The sequence below is a fragment of the Microcebus murinus genome, chromosome 7 (assembly GCF_040939455.1).
Source record: "Microcebus murinus isolate Inina chromosome 7, M.murinus_Inina_mat1.0, whole genome shotgun sequence".
Lineage (NCBI taxonomy): Eukaryota > Metazoa > Chordata > Mammalia > Primates > Cheirogaleidae > Microcebus > Microcebus murinus.
The window spans coordinates 4,216,286-4,236,505 of NC_134110.1; the positions used below are offsets into that span (position 1 = coordinate 4,216,286).

Sequence of the window (20,220 nt, forward strand, 5' to 3'; positions counted from 1 at the left end):
GATGTAAGTATTTTCTCTTTTTTTGAAGATTGCCTTTAAGAAAACATTTTGTATTTTGGCAATTTCAGTTTCCAAAAGATTTCCTTCATCAAGTTTATGTTCAGATTTTATAACTAATCCCTATATGCTCCCTCTGACTTCTCCAAATTGTATCCCTGATTCTCCCTTCTTCCTCCCTTAGAGATTCTGCTGTTTTCCTGACTCTATAGCCCTTTCTCCTCTCTAAAACTAAAGAGCAGGACCTGAGATATTCCAGGATGTTTCTCTTTTCCCCCCTCACCCATCTAGGTTGAGACAATGCTGAAAGGTTTGCCAGGAGAGAGATTTTACACCATCTTGCTGTGAGCAGCTGTAGGTTTGTTGTCATTTCTTTTCACTAGACTCATTTATGTCTAATTTTAATTTCTTTTTTCTTTCTCTGTTGTCCTGTGTACCTTTCATGTGTTTTAACAACCCTCTGGTTTTCTCCATTTGTTTAGTTTCTCTGCAACTAACTTGCTTTGCACTTGAGTTAACTCATCTATAAAATGGGCATAATAGCAGTCTTTACTACATCAAAACAATGTTGAGGGGCAAAGGATCATGCCTATAAGCACATTTGGAAAACAACAACAAAGATTCAGTTGTGAAAAGGTATTACAATCAATTCCAATTTGATGAAAATATAGCAAAGACATTAATATATATGTCCTTTATTCAAGCAATTTTGGATTAAAAAACATGGTACAGTTGCAACGTTTTCTTGGTGTTGGTTATAATAGGATTTGCTGTGTATCTTTTATCCTTTTGTCACCTTTTGGACTGTTCTGTGAACCTTCCTTATATTTTCTGTGGTTATTCATGAATGTTGTAGAGTCCTGGGAGGGTCCAGAGTGAGCTCGAAAGAGCTTTCCCCCACATCTCTCCTTTCAGTTCTTGTCTGCTTTCTTGTATCCTGTCCTGTCAGCCTTTGGGCTTCCCTTGCCCATCAGAAGGGACTTAGGGAACAGGCAGTCGGCAGTTAGGGTCCTCATGCTAAGCTGAGAGCCCAGCACTCCCTTGGGCCAGCCGCCCTTCCTGCTGTGCGTGCTGGCTCTCTCGGGCTGCTTGGAGCCCCTTTTCCCTGTGCTAGGCTGACACATCCAGTGGCCCCAAGGGCATTTGGGGCCAGTCTCAGAGCTGTGTTTGGAGCTGTGAACCCAGGCTGTGTCAGAGGAAGCGTGGCTTAAGTATGAATTGACCTATCAGGGTAGAATCCAAGGTCCTATGGTCACCTGTGGAAAACAGGTGAAACTCGGAATGCAGCGCCCACTCCCCCTTTCTCCTGAGATACCTGAACCCACCTTGGTTGTGAAATTTGGGATGGTAAAATGGGAGTGAATTTAGGCAGAGCCGTGTCTGCCTGTATAGATTAGGGGGCCTGATGCAATGGTCTGAACAGACCTGGAGTCTGATGCTAGTGAGTTATCTGGGCAAGTGAGCCTGTTTTCTACCTGTAAAATGAGAGAAACCTACCAAAAAGGATCCTTCAAGCATTCAAGTGAGGCAGCACTCAATACCAGCTGTGTGTTCACGCTAATTTCTACATCCATGGAGCAGAGAAGATAGCATTGGGGTGTGATGGATGCAGAGGAGAGGGAGGGGGTCGAAAAGGAATGATTATTGCGGGAAGGTGATAAGAGCTATATCTGTGCACCATGGCTAAGCTGTGACAAGAAAGCAGAGAGGTGTAAATGCCAGGGCGGGGGATGAGAAGCAGGGAAGTTGGGAAAAAAGCCAGGGCCAGAAATGGAGTGTCCTGTCCTGTGTGTCATGCTCCTGGCAGCTGGGCATGAGCCGGCTTCTCATATGAGCTTCCCCTTTTGGGATGGTGGGCCACAGAGCCAGCAGGCCTTGCAGATAGGTATGTGCAAAAGTAGCAGGAACCATTAGTGAACTAGTCAGGAGTAGCTTCTGTCACAGCCACACTCACTGTCCAGTGGTCCAGGGAGGGACTCAGAGTCCAGAGCTTGGTCTGCACCTCGCCGCTCCTCCATCTTTCACTCCTCTGTGTGCTCTCTCCAGTGAGCTGGCTAACTCCATGGGAGCAGGGAGTTATCTCTGCCCTCCTGTGTCTGGTAGTGTTACGGACATTGATGTTCAGCAAACGTTTAAGCAAAAACAAATGTATTCTTTTGGAGCACAGTGTCTTCCTCTGCTCATTAAGTGATGCCACCGATCCAAAAGTTCTTTCCAAGACAAGTCTGGACAGCTCCTTGGGAGGACAGAGTGCTGGGTGTGAAGAGGGCAGGTGCTATAGAACTGCTACTTCCTGCCACAAAATAATTGTGCTAAAAATTTCATATTATTGGCCAGGCGCAGTGGCTTCCGCCTGGAATTCTAGCGCTCTGGGAGGCTGAGGGGGAAGATCGCTTGAGGTCAGGAGTTTGAGACAAGCCTGAGCAAGAATGAGACACCGTCTCTACTAAAATTAGAAATTAGCCAGGCATGGTGGCTACTAGGGAGGCTGAGGCAGGAGGATCACTCAAGCCCAGGAGTGTGAGGTTGCAGTGAGCTACGATGGCGCCATTGAACTCTACTGGGGCAACAGAACCATACTCTTGTCTCAAAAAAAATTTTTTTTTTAGTTTATTTTAGTTGAAAGTCAGGTTCAACCAAGTCACAGGGCTTGTGTGTAGACTCCTGGTTCAGGGCTCTTGCCACTGCCCTGACACAGAGCTCTGTTCCCTGCCCCCAGGCCAGGCCTTCCAGCAGGGTGCCCACTCCCCAGGCGGCTCCTTGTTCCACCCTGCCTCATTCCACATTCCCATCCCGAGCACCTGCTGCCCAGATTACCTGGCGTGTGCTGCTGCTCCGTGAGGCAGAGAGCGAGGCGAAGTCAGGTTCCCCAGAGTGTGCGGGGGTTCATTTCTGGAGCGCCCCTGCTGCCTGGCACGGGCTGGGCACTGTAAATGCCCGTGCGACACGGCGGGAGGGCGCCTCTCCCCGACTTTTACCCTCATAAACAGGCTCAAGGGCGAAGTAACTGCTTGTTGGCGAAAGCCGGCGGGAGCGGCGCGGGAGGGCAGGGGAAGCGGCTAGTTGGGTGCCGGGTCCTTGGCCGGAGGCGGAGACGGTGCCCACGTGCGGGCAGGGGCGCGTGCGGGGCCTCCGAGGTGAGAGTCCCGACCGAGAACCCGGCGGCGAGGTCCCGCGCAGGGCGGGGCGGAGCGGCGGGGCGGGCTCGGCTCGTGCGGGCAGGCTCCGCCCCGGGGCGCGGGTTTAAAAGCGGGGCAGGCGGGCTGGCGAGGCGGGAGCAGCCCGGGAGCGCGCTGGAGGAGCGGCGGCGGGCACAGCCATGACCCGGCGGGCTGGGGGCGCCCAGCTGCTCGGCGGTCTCCTGCTCGTCGTCCTGCTCGCTGCCGGCGTCGCCTCGCTCAGCTGGGATCCCCCGGAGTCCCGGAGCCGAGCCAGCAAGATCCGAGTGCACCCGCGGGGCAACCTCTGGGCCACCGGTAAGGCTTCGCGGACCCAGGCAAGCGCCCCTCACCCTGCCCGGACCCCATTTTCCTTCTCAACCCTCTGCCCCTCCTCAGCCACAGACACTAGTGTCTGAGCAGGTGGGTGGGGACCCTGAGGCTCACCTAATTTGATAGATGGGAACTTGAGACCCAGACAGGTCAGTGACTGGGTTAAGATCACTCAGCCAGTTTAAGGCACACCTGGGGCTAGATCCTACAACTGACTGCCAGCTGGTGCCCCTTCCCTTCCCCGATTTTGCCCAATCTTCTAACCTCTAGTGTGTCTTCTCTGCAGCCCCGCCTTCCAGGCGCCTCTCCACTTTTTCCTGCCCCTTCCCGCCCCTCCACGGCGCAGGCAGCACAACTAGCAGCGTTTCTCCCTGATCCCGGACTTTCCCACCCTCCTTCCTGCTGTGCCATCTCCCCCACCCCCTCCATTTGTTCAGGAAAAGCGGAGATAGCAGGCTTTGCCACCACCTAGATGTCTTTGTGGCTTGCTTGTGAAGAGGAGGATGAAGCTTTCATATCTACCTGCCATGAGAACTGAAATGTGGGAGAGATGGGGGACTTTACCACTGGAGTAGGATCCTCGTTCCCTGACTTCTTTGTCTCTCGGCATCTCCCTTTTAGGTCACTTCATGGGCAAGAAAAGTCTGGAACTCTCCAGCCCATCCCCATTGGGGACAGCTCCCTACACTTCCCTGAGGGACCAGAGACTGCAGCTGAGTCATGATCTGCTCAGGATCCTCCTGCTAAAGAAAGCTCTGCGCATGAGCCTCAGCGGCCTAGCACCCCCCACCCAGGTGAGCCAGGCCCCTACCCCAGAACCCAGAGGGCTCAGCCAGGGCCACCCCTGGATCCAGCATGGGAGGAGTTACCACCCAACATCGGGTTTAGGGTGTGACTGCCCACCCTTGGGGATGGGAACCCCAGAAAGCCAGGGTTCCAGGCTCTCCCTATGACCCAGGGCTCAAAGGAGGAACACTCTAGAAAAGAGGCTGACCTTCCCAGTAGACACCACGGAGCAAGAATTAAGGAAAGAAGTTCCCCCTAGCTTATCACCCCGTCTAAAGTCTCAGCTGAGGACCATCCAGCCTCTCGCAGCAGGACCTTTCTCCTCCAGAACACACAGCCAGGGTCTCACCCTGGCTGTTCCCTGCTGCATTAGTCCATCTTTGCTGTGCCTCGTGTGTGCGTGTGGCCAGACTGGGACCCTGCGGCCCATAGAGGGGAAGAGAAGTCAGTTAGCCAAGACAGAGCCCGGACCTTGCTCACCTGGAACAGCGCTCTTTCCACTCTGATCTGCCTCAGTAACCAGGGGCAGGGTTATCGATTTCAACACTCTTGACAGTCTGGGCTGGGTAATTCTTTGTTGTGGGGGCTGTTCTGTGCATTGTAGAATGTTAGCAACATCCCTGGTCTCTACCCACTAGATGGCTGTAGCACCTTCCTTCCTCCCAACCCAAGTGTGACATCCATAAATGTCTCCAGACATCACCAAATGACCCCTGGGGGAGAGGGCCCAAAACCACTCTTGGTTGGAAACCAATGACCTGTGGATTTTAAGGCTCCAAAGCTGGAACCAAGCTTGCTTTAATGTCTAGCCTAGTTTAGTGGTGGCTCCTCCATTCTCTGCTCCTAGTGCTGTCCCCACTGCGTACCACCCTCTCTGGTACTTGTTGCTGTGTGCATAAGGCAGTATGATGTGGTAGAATGTGGGATCTGGCAGCAATGTTCTGGGCTTATAACCTAGCTACTTGAGTAGCTGTGTGACCTTAGAAATGTCACTTAACCTCTCTAAGCCTCATCTTCCTCATCCATAAAATGGAGATAATAATAGGCCATCTTCCATTAAATGACACCATTTATGTCACATACTCAGCATGATGCCTGGTGCATAAAAAGCCCTTAGTAAATGAGAGCCCTTAGCAGTCTGTGAGCTCCCTGGCAGCACCTGTTGCTGACTCACCTTTGTATACCCCACTGTGCCTAGCATACAGTGTGACATTTGAAAGAAGGGAGGGGCATTCCCCAGAGAAGGTCCAACCCCAGACCCAGCCAACATCCCTGACTTCCTGATGCACTGAACCACCAGTCCCTGGGGACCTCAGAGGTAAGGGCTAGGAGCTGGGCTGGCTGAGTCTGAAGGGAGATGATGTCACCTCTAGGACCTAGGGGTTTTTTTGTGTTTTATCTTTTTTTTTTTTTTGAGAAAAAAAAGTCTCACTTTGTTGCCCAGGCTAGAGTGAGTGCCATGGTGTCAGCCTAGCTCACAGCAACCTCAAACTTCTGCACTCAAGCAATCTTTCTGCCTCAGCCTCCTGAGTAACTGGGACTACAGGCATGCGCCACCATGTGCGGCTAATTTTTTCTATATATATTAGTTGGCCAATTAATTTCTTTCTATTTATAGTAGAGACGGGGTCTCGCTCTTGCTCAGGCTGGTTTCAAACTCCTGCCCTCGAGCAACCTGCCTGCCTCAGCCTCCCAGAGTGCTAGGATTACAGGCCTGAGTCACCGCGCCGGGCCAGGACCTAGGTTTTGAAGGCCTGAAACATGCAGGCCAACTAAGAGAATGTCAGAGGAAGCCATACCTAGCCCTGGCGGTGGAGCTTCAGATGAGGTCTGGGGCAGAGCCGGGCTGGGGAAGTGAGGACACCAACCCTGGCCCAGCATCAGGCACTGTACTTGAATTGACTTCCACGGTCTTGTTTTGACTGTCATGACCACTCAGTGAGATTGGGGCTGTATTCTGAGAAAACTACTGCCCCTGACCCCTCCCAGCCCTTCAGGGTCCTAGGGGGCCTGCCTCAGCTGACAGCCTGCCCCTGCCCCCTCTGTGGATGCCTAGCACTTAGGAACAGCAGGACACCCCTATCATTTCTCCCCCCCCCCCCAGGTAAATTCTTTTGTATGTTCCCCTTCAGTACAAGAGGCTGCTGATGCAAATACTGCAGGAGTGATGCCTATACTGGGGCAGACATGACAACACTGGAAGGTGCTGAATGGGACCCCGGTGGTGGCCTCATGTTGATGTATTCCCGAGCTCGAATCTCTGTTACTCCATTACTGCGATTTCTGCTTGGGCTGCTAGGAATATCGCCGAGGCAGATGCAAACTATGTTCTTGCTGTATTTCTTGCTTCCCTGTTGGAGTTGTGAATAAAACCCTGCTCTTCACATAAAATGTCTGGTCCTCTTCTTGCAGCCACGTTTGGAAAGAATGGGAGGGAAAGAGGGCTGTAAGGCAGGGTGCTCGGTGAGATGGGGCCAGCTCCAAAAAGCCTCGAAGGCTCCACGCCATGGCACCAGCCTGGCCTTGCCTCTGGACTCCTACTCATCCACTCACCCAGCAAGCAGTCAGCGCCTGCTGTATGCCATGCCGGGTCCCCTGCCAGGCGCAGGGTTCTACTCTCGCCTCTGCCACCTCCTGGCCAGGCGAGCGTCTCCCGTGTGTCCTCACCAAAAAGATGGGGTTGCCTACACTCCACTCCCCGGCTCTACCTACCGTCGCACGTCATCCCACGCCAAGCACTGCGGGGAGGGCCCAGCGCACACCGGGCGGAGAGCCGAGTTGGGATCTGCCCTCCGCTCACTCTCCTCTCTGGCCGGGAGTACGGTTGCCCAAGTTAGCAAATAAAAATACAGGACACCCATTGAAATCCTTATTTCAGATAATAGATTCGTCGTATAAAATGTCCTAAACATTGTATAGACATACTCATTTGAAAAAATTATTGTTTATCTGAATTCGAACTTTACCGGGCGGTCCTGTGATGTATCTGGACTTAGGGCACCGACTGCCCTTCTCTGGGCTGCAAACACCTGGTCTTAAAACGGGAGACCATTATTTGGTCCCTCGGGCTCCCCGCTCGGAGCGAACATCGAAGAAGCCCTGATTTTATGTCACTTTTCCCGGAGCTTTTTCGCAGAGAACCCAGAACCCCGTCCCGGAGCGGGTGCAGCGGCGCTCGGACTCCGCTCGGCCCCGCCCCCAGATCGGCCTCGGCCCCGCCCCCGGATCAGGCCCCGCCCACCCTCGCGAGAGGCCCGCGCCTTCCCGGGACCCGCAACGGCGGAAGTGGAGAACCGGAAGCGACGGTTGCCATGGAATCCGCGGAGGAGGACTGGCTGGTGGAATCCTTGCGCTTGTAAGTCGTACGGGGTTGGGAGTCGGGATCTGGGCCTGGAGCTCGCTCTGCGGGCGGGCGGGCGGGTGCGGACCACGGCACGCGGGGACTCCTGGCGTGGGCTGGGCCGGCGGTGGCCGCGGGCTGGGCGGATGCGGAGGACTCCGCCTGGGCCTCGGCCCCACGTCTGGGAAGGGCACCCGCCTGCGTGCGCAAGCTGTGTGAGGCGCTAGTAAGAGCGGCGCTTGCGAAAGGTAACGTAAGTGGCCAGTTATTTTGCGCTGTCTTCTGAGTTGAGGCCTGAGCACAGGATTCTCTCATTGATTCCTCACATCAACCTTAGGAAATCTGGGTACCCTGGGAGCTCCACAGGTGAGCACCAAACCTCAGGGAGATTACGTGACTGGTTGGTCCCAGACACCCAAGAAAATGGGAAACAAAATCGGTCCCACGTCGGCCTGACTCGTGAGCCTGGGCCCTAACCACCGTACATGCGCTGCCATCTGGGTGTTCTTCGACAGCTCTAAAGTGCTGTGCGCCATGTGACATATTTTGTGTCCCTGTCGTGCAGGTATCAGGATTTCTATGCATTTGACCTCTCAGGAGCCACTCGAGTCCTTGAATGGATTGATGACAAAGGTGATATGCCCTGCCTGGCCCTAAGGGAGAGGGAATTGCACTCCTCATGGTTTCAGGGACTCAGCCTAGAGGGACCCAGTCCACTCTTCTCTGGTCTTGGTCACTTGTAGCAATTTGATGCTGTGTGCATTTACATTTCTCTTCTTACTAAGCTCTTCCATCCACTGATACAAGGCTGCACACCAACGCGGAAGGAATTTATCCTTGCTTTGGGGGATTTGGTTGGAGTCTATAGGCCCAGCCATGGTCTACAATCTTTCTAACAATTTGTTACAGCTACTTCTGGTTCTTTTTCCAGGAGTCTTTGTGGCTGGCTATGAAAACCTGAAAAAAAATGAGATTCTTCATCTGATATTACCTCTCAGGCTTTCTGTGAAGGAAAACCAGGTAATTTGAAATATAAATGCTGAGTACATGTGTCAGCTTTATTTGTGGAGTTCCTATTATCTACCAGGTAATGTCCTGGATATTAGAAAGAGAGACGCAGGGCCTGCCCTTATAGTCTGATGGGGGGAGGCAAATGTGCACAGAGATCAATGCTGGCAAATATACTGCGGCAGAGGTCACTTGGCTTCTGAAACAGGAAGATGGGTGTGTGTTCGTTGGCTGGTAGATACCTGCTTTCTGGGATGAAGCTATTAAACCTCTGTGACTCCTCTAAGAAGGCCTGGAGTATAATGCTTGTACTATGGTGAAAGGCTAGAAGGGTTTGGGATGTGCAGGAGACAAAAGGAAGCTGTATATGTAGGCAGCTGAGACCACCATTTCCAAATAGCAGCATATCAAGGCCCTGCAGGGAAAAGAATCTGTCACCAGCTGAGGGATGTCCATGGCCTCCTGCCAGGCCAAGATCTGACTCCTTACCTGGAGTTCATGTGAAATGTTCCCATGAAGAGCAGGCTCTATCTGATTGGCCACCCGCCTGTATTTTAGGGCTTATTTCCAGAAAGAGATTTCAAAGTGCGCCATGGAGGATTTACAGACAGGTCTGTCTTTGATCTGAAGCACGTACCAGGTACAAGGTATGGTGGATTCTGTGACCCAGACCTTCTATTCAGGGTGGGATGGCTGGAAATGCCCAGGGGCATCCTGCGTGTTTATCCCCACCTCTCAGCACATGGCTGGTGTGAGTGCATGCTCGTGCATACGCACACACAGGCTTAGAATACAAAGGAACCATTGCTGTGGCTTCACAGTCCCCCATAGCCCTTTTGACTAATGTAACCAACAGTTCACTGGAGTTGCTCCAGGGAACAGCTAGAGGATAGAAGGATGCTCTTAATGTCTGTGAGAGCTGATGGTGGGTAGTTGAGTGATGATAGCTCAGTTGGGTGAGGCTGAGAGTTTCTGGGTTAGAGCTGTGTGTTCAGGCTCCACACTGGTACCCTCTCTAGGTGATCATCGTGACACGTGGCCTGTCCCTAAAGCAGAGTGAGCCTGCTTGTCATCTGTTAAATGAGGGCGCTGGTCTTGATGATCCTGCAGTAAGATTTCCTGATATGGGGAGTAGAGTCTCAGGCTGAGTGGGCTGGAGAGGGGAAGGGACAAGATGTCTGGACTAAGATTTTTTATCTATCCTGAATAGCTTGCTGGTGACCAGTGGCCTTCCAGGTTGTTATCTGCAGGTGTGGCAGGTCACAGAGGACAGTGGTGAGTGAATTTGATGTGGTGGGGGTTGGGGTTCTAGGACCGTGTGACTCACATACCCCCATCCCCTAATCTGAGCAGCCACTTAAGAAGTAGATTCAGAGTAAGGTGGGAATTAAAATGCAGTATCTACTTTAATGCAAGCAGAGATGAATTAGCAACCATGGCATGACATACATATAGAGCTTCTCGTGACCTACTGCAGGAATTGAGTTCGCCCAGAGAATTGCAGGCCTTTCCCATGGGCAGGAGCAGAGCCAAGGGCAGAGCTAGAGCCGCTTAGGTGAGTTCACCTCTTGGAGGAGGAGGTGGCCGTGAGGAGGTCTTTTCGCAGGCATGCTAGTTCCAGGGAAGGAAAATAGTGAGTGAGCAAGAGGCTAGGCTGGCCAGTCTGCCACTCAGATAAGTCTTTCTGCTTCCCAGCAGGAATAGAGAGAGGAGCAGGAAGTGTTATCTGTCCCTTTCTGGACTGGAGGGGAATTCCCTCATGGGGAATAGTGTGCCCTCCAGCAATTCGTTTGTGGGTCCCCTGTCAGGCAGGTGACAGAGCATGCAGCCCTCTGGCCTGATCCAGCCTCTTCCATTCCTCCTGCAGTCAGAGCGTTGTTAGGTAGCATGAAGTGAGCCTCAAAGGCACAGGCAACTGCTATTGGAACTGTCCTTTTGGTTGTGTGACCCTCTGCCTCCAGTCCCCTGGCTGCCTTACTTGGAAACATCCCAGAAATTGCCCAGCAGCTGTTGGCTTCTCCCCAAGCTTCACTGATGCAGAAAGGCAGTTCTTGTTCTCATTTGCTTTCTGAGGTCACTGTGGGTTTTCCTTGTCGCTTTTCCTGTGCTGTAACATCCAGCTGTTTATATCATTTGTGGTTGTGGTGGTTTATTTTTTTATAGTTTTATTGAGGTATGTTTTACATGTCATATAATCCACCCATTTCAAGTGTACAATTCAGTCACTTTTTAGTAAATTAAACAAGTTGTGCAGCCATCACTATAAATCAGTTTTAGAACATTTTTGTCACGCCGGTAAGATCCATTAGGCCATTTGCTATGAATACTCCTTTGCACACCCTGCCCTGGGCAACTACTAGTCTACTTTCTGTGTCTATAATAGATTTGTCTTTTGTGGACATTTCATATCACTGGAATCATACAGTATGTGGCCTCTTGGGCCTCTTGTGTCCAGCTCGTTTCACCTAGCATAATGCTTTTGAGGTCCATCCATGTCATAGCTTGTGTGCGTAGCCTGTTCCTTTTTATGACGGAATAGTATTCCACTGTATGGACGTAGCACATTTTTGTCTATCCGCTCACCAATTGACGGATCTAATTTTTGGCTATTATGAATAATGTTGCTAAGAATGTTAGTATACAAATCTTTTTTTTTTTTTTTTTTTTTTTTTTGAGACAGAGTCTCACTTTGTTACCCAGGCTAGAGTGAGTGCCATGGCGTCAGCCTGGCTCACAGCAACCTCAAACTCCGGGGCTCAGCAATCCTACTGCCTCAGCCTCCCGAGTAGCTGGGACTACAGGCATGCGCCACCATGCCCAGCTAATTTTTTGTATATATATTTTTAGTTGGTCAATTAATTTATTTCTATTTTTGGTAGAGACGGGGTCTCGCTCAGGCTGGTTTTGAACTCCTGACCTTGAGCAATCCGCCCGCCTCAGCCTCCCAAAGTGCTAGGATTACAGGCGTGAGCCACCACGCCCGGCTTACAAATCTTTATGTGGACATGTTTTAATCTCTCTTGGGTAGACACTGAGGAATGGAATTACTAGGTCTATGGTAAATTTATGTTTTATTTTTTAGAAAACTTTCAGACTTTTCCAAAATGGCTTCATTTACATTCCTGCCAGCAATGTATAATGGTTCTCATTTTTCTATGTCCTCACCAACGTTTGTTATCATGTGTGTTTTTTATTAATGCCATTATAATGGATGTGAAATTGTATATCACTGTGGCTTTCGTTTGCATTTCCCTAGTGAGTAGTAATGTTGAGCATCTTTTCATGTGCTTGTTAACCATTTGTATATTTGCTGAAATGTCCACTAAGATCTTTTGCCCATTTTTTGATTGGGTTGTTTGTCTTTATTGAGCTGTACATTCTGGGTACAAATTCTGTATTAAATATGTTTCGTTAATGTTTTCTCCCAGTCTGTTGTTTATCTTTTCATCTTCTTAATATGGTGTCCTTTGAAGCATAAAACTTTTAACTTTTGCTGAAGTCCAATTTGTCAATTTTTCCTCTTAGGGACTGCACTTTAGGTGTTATATCTAAGAAATCTTTGCCTAACTCATAGATTTCCTCCAATTTTTTTCCAAAAGTTTTATTGTTTTAGCTCCAACATTTGAGTCTATGATCCATTTTAAGTTAATTTTTGTGTGTGGTATGAGGTAAAAGTCTAATCTTTTTTGCATGTGGATATCCAGTTGTCACACCACAGTTTGTCAAAAAGCCTGCCCCTTCTCCATTGGTTTGCCTTGGTGCCTTTGTTGAAAAGCAATTGACCATAAATGTAAGGATTGATTTCTGCGTTCTCCTTTCTGCTCTGTTGACCTGCTTGTCTATCCTTACTCCAGTAACTTGTAGTTGTTTTTTATCTTTATTCAAAAACAGGCTGAGTAGGGAGGGCAGCAGTGGTTTAAAGATGAGAGGGGGAAGAATCTTACTAACTGTTTGGGGTTCCTTTGGTTCCTACAGCACATGGGGACTGGGTGTCACGTAGAATCTGTAGCCTCAGGCCTGGAGGAGCTAATGGTCCAAGGAGGCTTTTCTTTGACGCTCATCTGGGTATAGAAAGTCAGATAGAGGCCAGGCGTGGTGGCTCACACCTGTAATCCTAGCACTCTGGGAGGCTGAGGTAGGCAGATTGCTAAGGAGTTCGAAACCAGCCTGAGCAAGAGTGAGACCCCGTTTCTACTAAAAATAGAAAGAAATTAATTGATCAACTAAAAATATACATACAAAAAATTAGCCGGGCATGGTGGCACATGCCTGTAGTCCCAGCTACTCGGGAGGCTGAGGCAGTAGGATCACTTGAGCCCAGGAGATTGAGGTTGCTGTGAGCTAGGCTGATGCCACGGCACTCACTCTAGCCTGGGCAACAAAGTGAGACTCTATCTCTAAAAAAAGAAAAAAAGAAAAAAAAAAAAGAAAGTCAGATAGAGTCACCTTCTTCTAGATAGTAGTGCAGAATATCCCAGAGCTAAGGGGAGACTGGCCAACTATTTTCCTAGTGGCCTAAACACATAGTGTTATCTTGGTGATTTTTCCAAGGTCCAGGAATGAACCCACAGCCTTAGTGTCTCAAAAATCTGATTTTGTCAACACATCTAGAACAAATGGAATTTGTTTATAGGGGCAGACACTCTTGCCAGACTCACAAGACAGCTGTATAAACCACAATGCAATTTTGTTAGTTTATAATGAAAAAATAAATGTCACTAAAAGTGGAATGTCCCAGGTCCTTATGACTACAGAAGAGCCAGCCTAATCAACGGCTGCGTGATAAAGGTAACCAGAATAAGAGGAATCAGCTCAGAGGTTTCCAAATTGCTCTTCTGTAAGAAATCTTAGGCACACAGTGTGAAACTTGTGAAGGCATTGCTGCCCACGCCCCAGGGGCTGGGCCTGAGGCCTCTTCTCTCAGCTTTGGGTTGGATGTATACAGTGTCTAAGGGTCTCAGCTGAATGTCACTTGCTGCTTCCACTTAAAAGTTCAGCCTGGGGGCTGAGCACAGTGGCTCATGCCTGTAATCTTAGCACTCAGGGAGGCTGAGGCAGGAGGATTGCTTGAGGTCAGGAGTTCAAGCCCAGCCTCAGCAAGAGCGAGACCCCCAGCTCTACTAAAAATAGAAAGAAATTAGCCAGGCAACTAAAAATAGAAAAAATTAGCTGGGTGTGGTAGTACATGCCTGTAGTTCTGCTACTCTGGAGGCTGAGGCAAGAGGATCGTTTGAGCCCAGAAGTTTGAGGTTGCTGGGAGCTAGGCTGATGCCATGGCACTCTAGCCTGGGCAACAGAGCAAGACCCTCTCTCTGTCTCAAGAAAAAAAAAAAAAAAAATCAGCCTGTTGGTTCAGCTCCCCGGACACCACTTTCCTATAGACATGTTATATAGCATTTGCTCAGTATTGCGAGTCTGGAAGCCCTTCTGGCTGCTTAAGTTACCTTTGCCTGCCTCTGCTCTGGCCCAGTCTGTGTTTGTCTGATTTTTCGAGACAACCTTCTTTCTTTCACTTCCAAGCTCATGGAGGTGCCTTGCTGTGCTTTTGCTTTGATTTTGTAGTAATTGGGGGTTGGTTTTTTAGATTTGGTGTGGATTTCCTAGGGGAGGGCATTTTGTCACTGACTAGAGAAGGGGAGACCTGATTTCTTTCCTGCTGTAATTATAGGAGGCCCTCAAGCCTTTGTTTTCCACTGAATCTTTGAAATAGGTCTTCTTCCTACCGGGGGACAAATCACATCTGAGAGCCAGTCCCTGGCTCAGAGCAGCAGGCCCTGGGAGAATCTGTTCCAGGCTCCCCAGAGTCTATGGAAAGGGAAGAATGAGCCACTCAGGTGTAGCCCCACAAGAGTCAGGCAAGCTCTGCTGGGTGGGCTTGCATTGCAGCCTCATTGGCACTCCCTGGGGACAGACTGGTCCTGAGGGTCAGGTGTTGTGTCTGCTCCAAACCTCTGCAGCTCCTGTGGTGGGAGCAGTTAGGTTCAGCAAGTCTGGACTAAGTGCACTGAGAGTCCTGTGGGCTTTGGGAATAGCACCCAAGGGTCCGCTGTGTTCTAACCCAGCCAGACCTGTCTCTCTGTGCACTCCTTGTGTGGGAACCATCTCAAGGGAACTTGCTGCCACACACTTGCTTGATGAGCCATTCGTGTGTTGTGTCCTTTCCACATCCATTCCTTCCTCATCTGACTTACACCTTTCCTTTAGAATGGAAAATATATACAGATCTCCATTTTCTTCAGAGAATGTGGAAACCAACTAGTGAGTCCCCTCTTGGAACAAGAAAATGTAAAATAGAAAATATGAATTTCCTTTTAAGTAGTTTGTACAGCAAACAGCTTCCTCTGAACTGTTATGGATGGTTGTCTATTAAGAGAACCCTCAAAGTAGAATACAGAGACTAGAACCTATCTGCTAACCAGGGGCTGAGACCAAAAAAACTCAAATTCAACTCAAGGCCAAGTATGTCATTGTTCCATTCAGTGTAGGGGTTTGAGATGACTGCTATGATTCATTTTTTCCCATTTGCAAAATCAGTTCATAAGACAAATTATAAAGAGAAATTAAAGTGCTTCTGACAGTTTCAAAAATGTCAACATAACCCAGAGTGTTTATGTCTCAACATCCTCTCTTGGCAACTGGCAACTCCCCTTCTTCCTTGGCCTTCTGAATGTATAGGGGAAGACCGCTGGCCGGCCTTCACTGTACAAGGTTTTAAACCTGCATTAACATTCTGGATTTTAGCCTCTTTCCCTTTTCCCTCAGATGTCATTAAAGCTGTCAGTACCATTGATGTACATGAGAAAGAGAAGAGTCTCTGGCCTAGAGTGGCCATCTTCTCCTCGGTGGCACCTGGAGTCCTCCATGGGGTGCGGCTCAGCAGTCTACAGGTTGTGGATCTGGAATCCCGAAAGACCACGTACACCTCAGGTACAGCCGCTTACCCCGTACCGGCGCCGCCCAGCCCAGCTCTGCCACACTGATGATAGTTCAGCCCTCTGTGCCAGATGTTGGGGAGACAAGATGAATAAGAGGCAAACCCTGGCCTCAAAGAGCTCTGGGCTGGGGTGGGGTGAGGCAGTCCCAGGGACCAGCACCTGCCCAGCTGAGTGGACAATGGCACGATGAGTGGGAGGGGAGATGGGATTCATTCTGCTTGAGACTGGTGGGAAGGGCCTTGTGGCCAGCCAGCCCTGCCAAGTTGCCAGATCCATGTGACTCCGCCGCTTTTGTCCTTTGCCCTTGGTCTTCTAGGTGTCAGTGACAGTGAAGAACTGAGTAGCCTGCAGGTCCTGGATGCAGACACTTTTGCCTTCTGCTGCGCCTCAGGCCGGCTGGGGCTTGTTGACACCCGCCAGAAGTGGGCACCACTGGAGACTCGCAGCCCCAGCCCCAAGCCCGGCGCACTGAGATGGTGTGCAGAAGTTGGGGGCAGGGGGCAGGGCCCTGGGGCCCGCATTGCCAGCCTTGGCTCGGATGGGCAGCTCTGCCTCCTGGACACCCGGGATCTTTGCCACCCTGTGAGCTCGGTCCAGTGCCCAGTGTCCACACCTAGCCCTAACCCAGAGCTGCTGCGAGTGACTTGGGCCCCAGGCCTGGACAATTGTTTGGCCATTTCAGGTACTGCCGAGCAGGATTTTATGTCTGTTATTTGATCTTTCTCTTCTAGGGGACTAATTGAGTGTTCAGGAAGGAGCCTGCAGCCCCATAATAAATCTGGCTCCAGAAGTTAAAGCTGCCCCCAGAGAAGTTAACTCTCCGGGTGCTTCAGTGACAGGCCCTTCCCCACCCTGGCGACTCAACTTCCACACATTGGCAGGGGGCCTCTCTTAGCCTACAGGGATTCAGGTCTAGGGTCAGCTGAGAGGCCTGCAGATAGTAAGATGCTGGGACAGCAGTGGGGCTGTACCAGGAAGAAGAGGCGGCAGGATCTCAGGGGTGCTTCTCAGCCTACTTGCTTTTCACACTGTAGCAGGCCAGCTGGTTCAGCAGGCTCCTGCGTCCGGTCTGGTGGTCTCTAATTACATGGGGTATTTAATGAAGACATCTGGTAAGCCAGTGAGGAGGGTCCATTGAGAGGAGGAGAGATTGAAAGAATTAGAGAGCAGGAGAGGAGGATAGGAAGAAAAAGCAGAAGAAAAGAACCAAGCTCGGGCAGAGGGATTGACTCTTTAGCAACAGGAAGACAGCAGGATGGGGTGGGTGTGCATGTAGCTAGATTGTATAGGGACATGGGCCCCTCTAAAGGCTTCTGTTTCTCCCATCAGTAGAGCACAAGGCCATCTGTTGAGAGGGCCCAGAGATGCAGGGACTAGAATTTGAGGCAAGTTGAAAAAGTTTCTCAGGCCTCAATTTCCTGGGGGAAAATAACTACCCACTTCATACAGTTGTGAGGATTAAAAGGTATAATCTGTGTCAAGATTAGCCTAGGTGTACAACAGATGCTCGTGGTTACATGCCACACAGAGTGGTCAGCTGCCAACATTGAGGGCAGATGTTACATGCCCTCCACTTGGCCTTTAAGTATCTTGATTCCTTGTACTCTATCCTATTTTGGTACCATAGGGCAAATTATAAAAAGTATTGTAGGGTTGGACGCAGTGGTTCACGTCTAATCCTAGCACTTTGGCAGTCCAAGGTGGGAGGATCACTTGAGCCCAGGAGTTTGAGACCAGCCTGGGCAATAATAAGACCTCAACTCTACAAAAAATAGAAAAATTAGCCAGGCATCATGGCGCATGCCTGTAGTCCCAGCTACTTAGGAGGCTGAGGCAGGAGGATTGCTTGAGCCCAGGAGTTTGAGGTTGCTATGAGCTGTGATGACATCATTGCACTCTAGCCAGCAACAGAACAAGACCCTGTCTCAAAAAATAAATAAATAAATAAAAGTCATTTCAGGAATTCAGTGTCAATCTTCTCTTTTCTGTGTTCTTCCTCAGGTTTTGATGGAACAGTCCAAGTCTATGATGTCACGTCTTGGGATAGAATGGGGAACCGAACAGAACCTCTCTTCATGCACAGAGGTCACATCTTCCTAGATGGAAACGGCATGGACACTGCTCCATTGGTCACCACCCACACCTGGCACCCCTGCAAACCAAGGACTTTGTTATCAGCAGCAAGTGATGCCTCTCTTCACGTGTGGGACTGGGTGGACCTTCGTGCTTCCCACTGACACCAGCAGCATCTTTCTGTCCAGGCCTCTAGGAAGAGGAGTAGCTGCTGTAGTAGCAAGGGAACTGATTGTTGTAGGACTCAAGTGACCACAGGTCCCTGTTACAGCTGTGTGGCCTTAGGCGGGTCAACCAGCCTCTCTTAGCCCCAGTTTTCTTATTTGTAAAATGAGGGTAGTGATAACTACCTCTCAGGGTTGTTGGGAGGGTCAGAAGTAATATGTGGCACAATAAATTATTTGATAGCCACTATTAGATCTGGGAGCCCCATTTCCCCCAAGTGTAAAATGCCAGTGTTTTGTCTCTGTGTTCTCCACCCTGTACCATAGTAAGAAGCAGAAGAGCTAATGAAAGCAAACATGTTTTGTGAACTTTTTTACAGAATAAAAAAATGTATAAGAGGCCAGTTGCAATGGCTTACACCTATAATCCTAGCACTCTGGGAGGCTGAGGTGGGAGGATCCCTTGAGCTTAGTTCAAGACCAGCCTGAGCAAGAGTGAGACCCCGTCTCTACTAAAATAGAAAAAATTAGCTAGGCAACTAAAAATAGAAATTAAAAATTAGCTGGGCATGGTGGCAAGTGCCTGTAGTACAAGCTATTTTGGAGACTGAGACAGGATCACTTGAGTTCAGGAGTGTGAGATTGTAGTGAGCTATGTTCATGCCATTGCACTCTATCCTGGATAACAGAGCAAGACTATGTAAATGAATGAATGAATGAATAAATAAATATTGTCACTGTAGCCTTATTAAAGGATTTTCGGCAGCTTTGCTTTTAAAATGATTTGATTACTAGTCAGAATTTGGCCTTTGATTGGTTTAAAAATACTGTGTTTCCCCAAAAATAAGATAGGGTCTTATATTTATTTTTCCTCAAGAAGACACCCTAAGGCTTATTTTTAGGAGATGTGTTATTTTTTTTAAGTACAGTACAATCTACATTTATTCAAATATAGTTAAGTCGTCTTCTTCTAGAACATCATAACTCTCCAAACCCCGAATTCCATCCTAAATTCTTGCGACTCTATTTCCTTTAGAACCATTGGCCCCAATCTCTCATGTCAAGCAATAAAGCTTTCGTGGGGCAGATGAGAAGGTCTGTACGAAATGCATGGGTTGTGCAGATGCGCTGCGTAGCCAGGTTCATCACTAGGTCTTATTTTCTGGGTAGGGCTTATATTGCACAAATGCTTAGAAATCCTGCTAGGGCTTATTTTATGGGTAGGTCTTATTTTCGGGGAAACATGGTGCTCTCTTTAGATAGAATTCACATACCATACAGTTCACCCATTTAAAGTATACAGTTCAATGGTTTTTGGTATATTACATTAATTTTTAAAAACCATAAAATATACGTAACAAAACTTACCATTTTAATCCATTTTTAAGTCTGCAATTCAGTGGCATTAATTACATTCACAAAGTTGTACAACCATTACCACTATCTATTTCCAAACCTTTTTATCATCCCAAACAGAAACTCTGTAACCATTATGGGCTCTAATATTTTGGCTATCATTTGGGTATGATTGGTGTATTCCTCAGCTAAGGCTGACATAACAAAATGCCACAGACTGGGTGGCTTAAACAAATTTATTTCTCACAGTTTTGAAGGCTGGGAAGGTAGGTTTCACTCTGAAGCTTCTCTTGGTTTGTAGGTGCCACCATCTTGCTCTGTGCTTATGTGACCTGTTCTCTGTATGTGCTGGGATTGTGGGGTGGGGATGGAGACCTCTTACTCTTCTTATAAAGCCACCAGTCCCATCAGATTAGAACCCCACCCTTATGACCTCATTTAACTTTAATTACCTCCTAAGGCCCTGTCTCCAAATACAGTCACATTGGGGATTAAGGCTTAAACATAAGAAATTTGAGGGGACACGATTCAGTTCATAGCCCTTGAGAATTATTTTGAAGTGAGGAAAACCTAACATAAACTTTTAAATGAAATGAATGTTTTGATTACTTAATTTAACAACGAAGTTGATATAATGTTATATTTTAGAGATGTCTAATTTAGATTTTCCAATTTCAAGACATGATCATCTTTACCATTTTCTGGAGTCTTCTCAATCATTTCTCCTTTCCTGAGAGCCGATTCTGTAGCTCTCTTCCCAACTCTGTGTTCAGTATGTCACATTGGTAGCTTGAAATGAGCCATGATGAAAATATTTACACCTCAGAAGTTGGCAAATGATACAAAGCAGGGCTTCCCCCAGCTGGATTAGCCACATGCCTCTTACTAAGCTAAACTATTTCAGCAAGTAAAAGCAGAAAAGTAATTTAGAAAATAGTAGAATTGATGCATGGATTTAAAAGCTGCTTTGCTGAAAAATATTGATAAGATGTATATTAGTCATGTTCTGGCCAAGAAGATTGAACCCATACCAGGTAGTTCAGTTGAGGGAATTTAGTTATGAGATCTCT

At 48.8% G+C, this 20,220-nt stretch overlaps 2 protein-coding genes across 2 annotated transcripts; both read left to right on the forward strand.

Annotated features, from left to right (window-relative positions):
• The first annotated feature begins 3,232 nt into the window (after window positions 1–3,232).
• Window positions 3,233–6,665, forward strand: NMB (neuromedin B). The gene is made up of 3 exons (XM_012763261.3): window positions 3,233–3,473; window positions 4,110–4,282; window positions 6,407–6,665. The coding sequence occupies exons 1-3, from the start codon at window positions 3,317–3,319 to the stop codon at window positions 6,440–6,442; spliced, it is 366 nt and encodes a 121-aa protein (XP_012618715.2). The 5' UTR covers window positions 3,233–3,316; the 3' UTR covers window positions 6,443–6,665.
• Window positions 6,666–7,561: 896 nt separating this feature from the next.
• Window positions 7,562–18,547, forward strand: WDR73 (WD repeat domain 73). Its single transcript, XM_012763262.2, has 8 exons — window positions 7,562–7,629; window positions 8,180–8,247; window positions 8,546–8,634; window positions 9,181–9,269; window positions 9,833–9,897; window positions 15,385–15,549; window positions 15,874–16,239; window positions 17,559–18,547. Exons 1-8 carry the CDS (start codon window positions 7,586–7,588, stop codon window positions 17,792–17,794), a joined length of 1,122 nt encoding a protein of 373 aa, XP_012618716.2. The 5' UTR covers window positions 7,562–7,585; the 3' UTR covers window positions 17,795–18,547.
• Window positions 18,548–20,220: the final 1,673 nt, after the last annotated feature.

What these genes read in the sequence shown, in the direction of transcription:
- WDR73 (XM_012763262.2), top strand. Translation starts at nt 7,586, where the DNA reads ATGGAATCCGCGGAGGAGGACTGGCTGGTGGAATCCTTGCGCTT. An exon ending in TTTCTGTGAAGGAAAACCAG is followed by an intron (nt 8,635 to 9,180) that starts GTAATTTGAAAT and finishes CCTGTATTTTAG; the next exon opens with GGCTTATTTCCAGAAAGAGA. An exon ending in CAATTGTTTGGCCATTTCAG is followed by an intron (nt 16,240 to 17,558) that starts GTACTGCCGAGC and finishes GTTCTTCCTCAG; the next exon opens with GTTTTGATGGAACAGTCCAA.
- NMB (XM_012763261.3), top strand. Translation starts at nt 3,317, where the DNA reads ATGACCCGGCGGGCTGGGGGCGCCCAGCTGCTCGGCGGTCTCCTGCTC. An exon ending in GGGCAACCTCTGGGCCACCG is followed by an intron (nt 3,474 to 4,109) that starts GTAAGGCTTCGC and finishes TCTCCCTTTTAG; the next exon opens with GTCACTTCATGGGCAAGAAA. An exon ending in GCCTAGCACCCCCCACCCAG is followed by an intron (nt 4,283 to 6,406) that starts GTGAGCCAGGCC and finishes GTTCCCCTTCAG; the next exon opens with TACAAGAGGCTGCTGATGCA.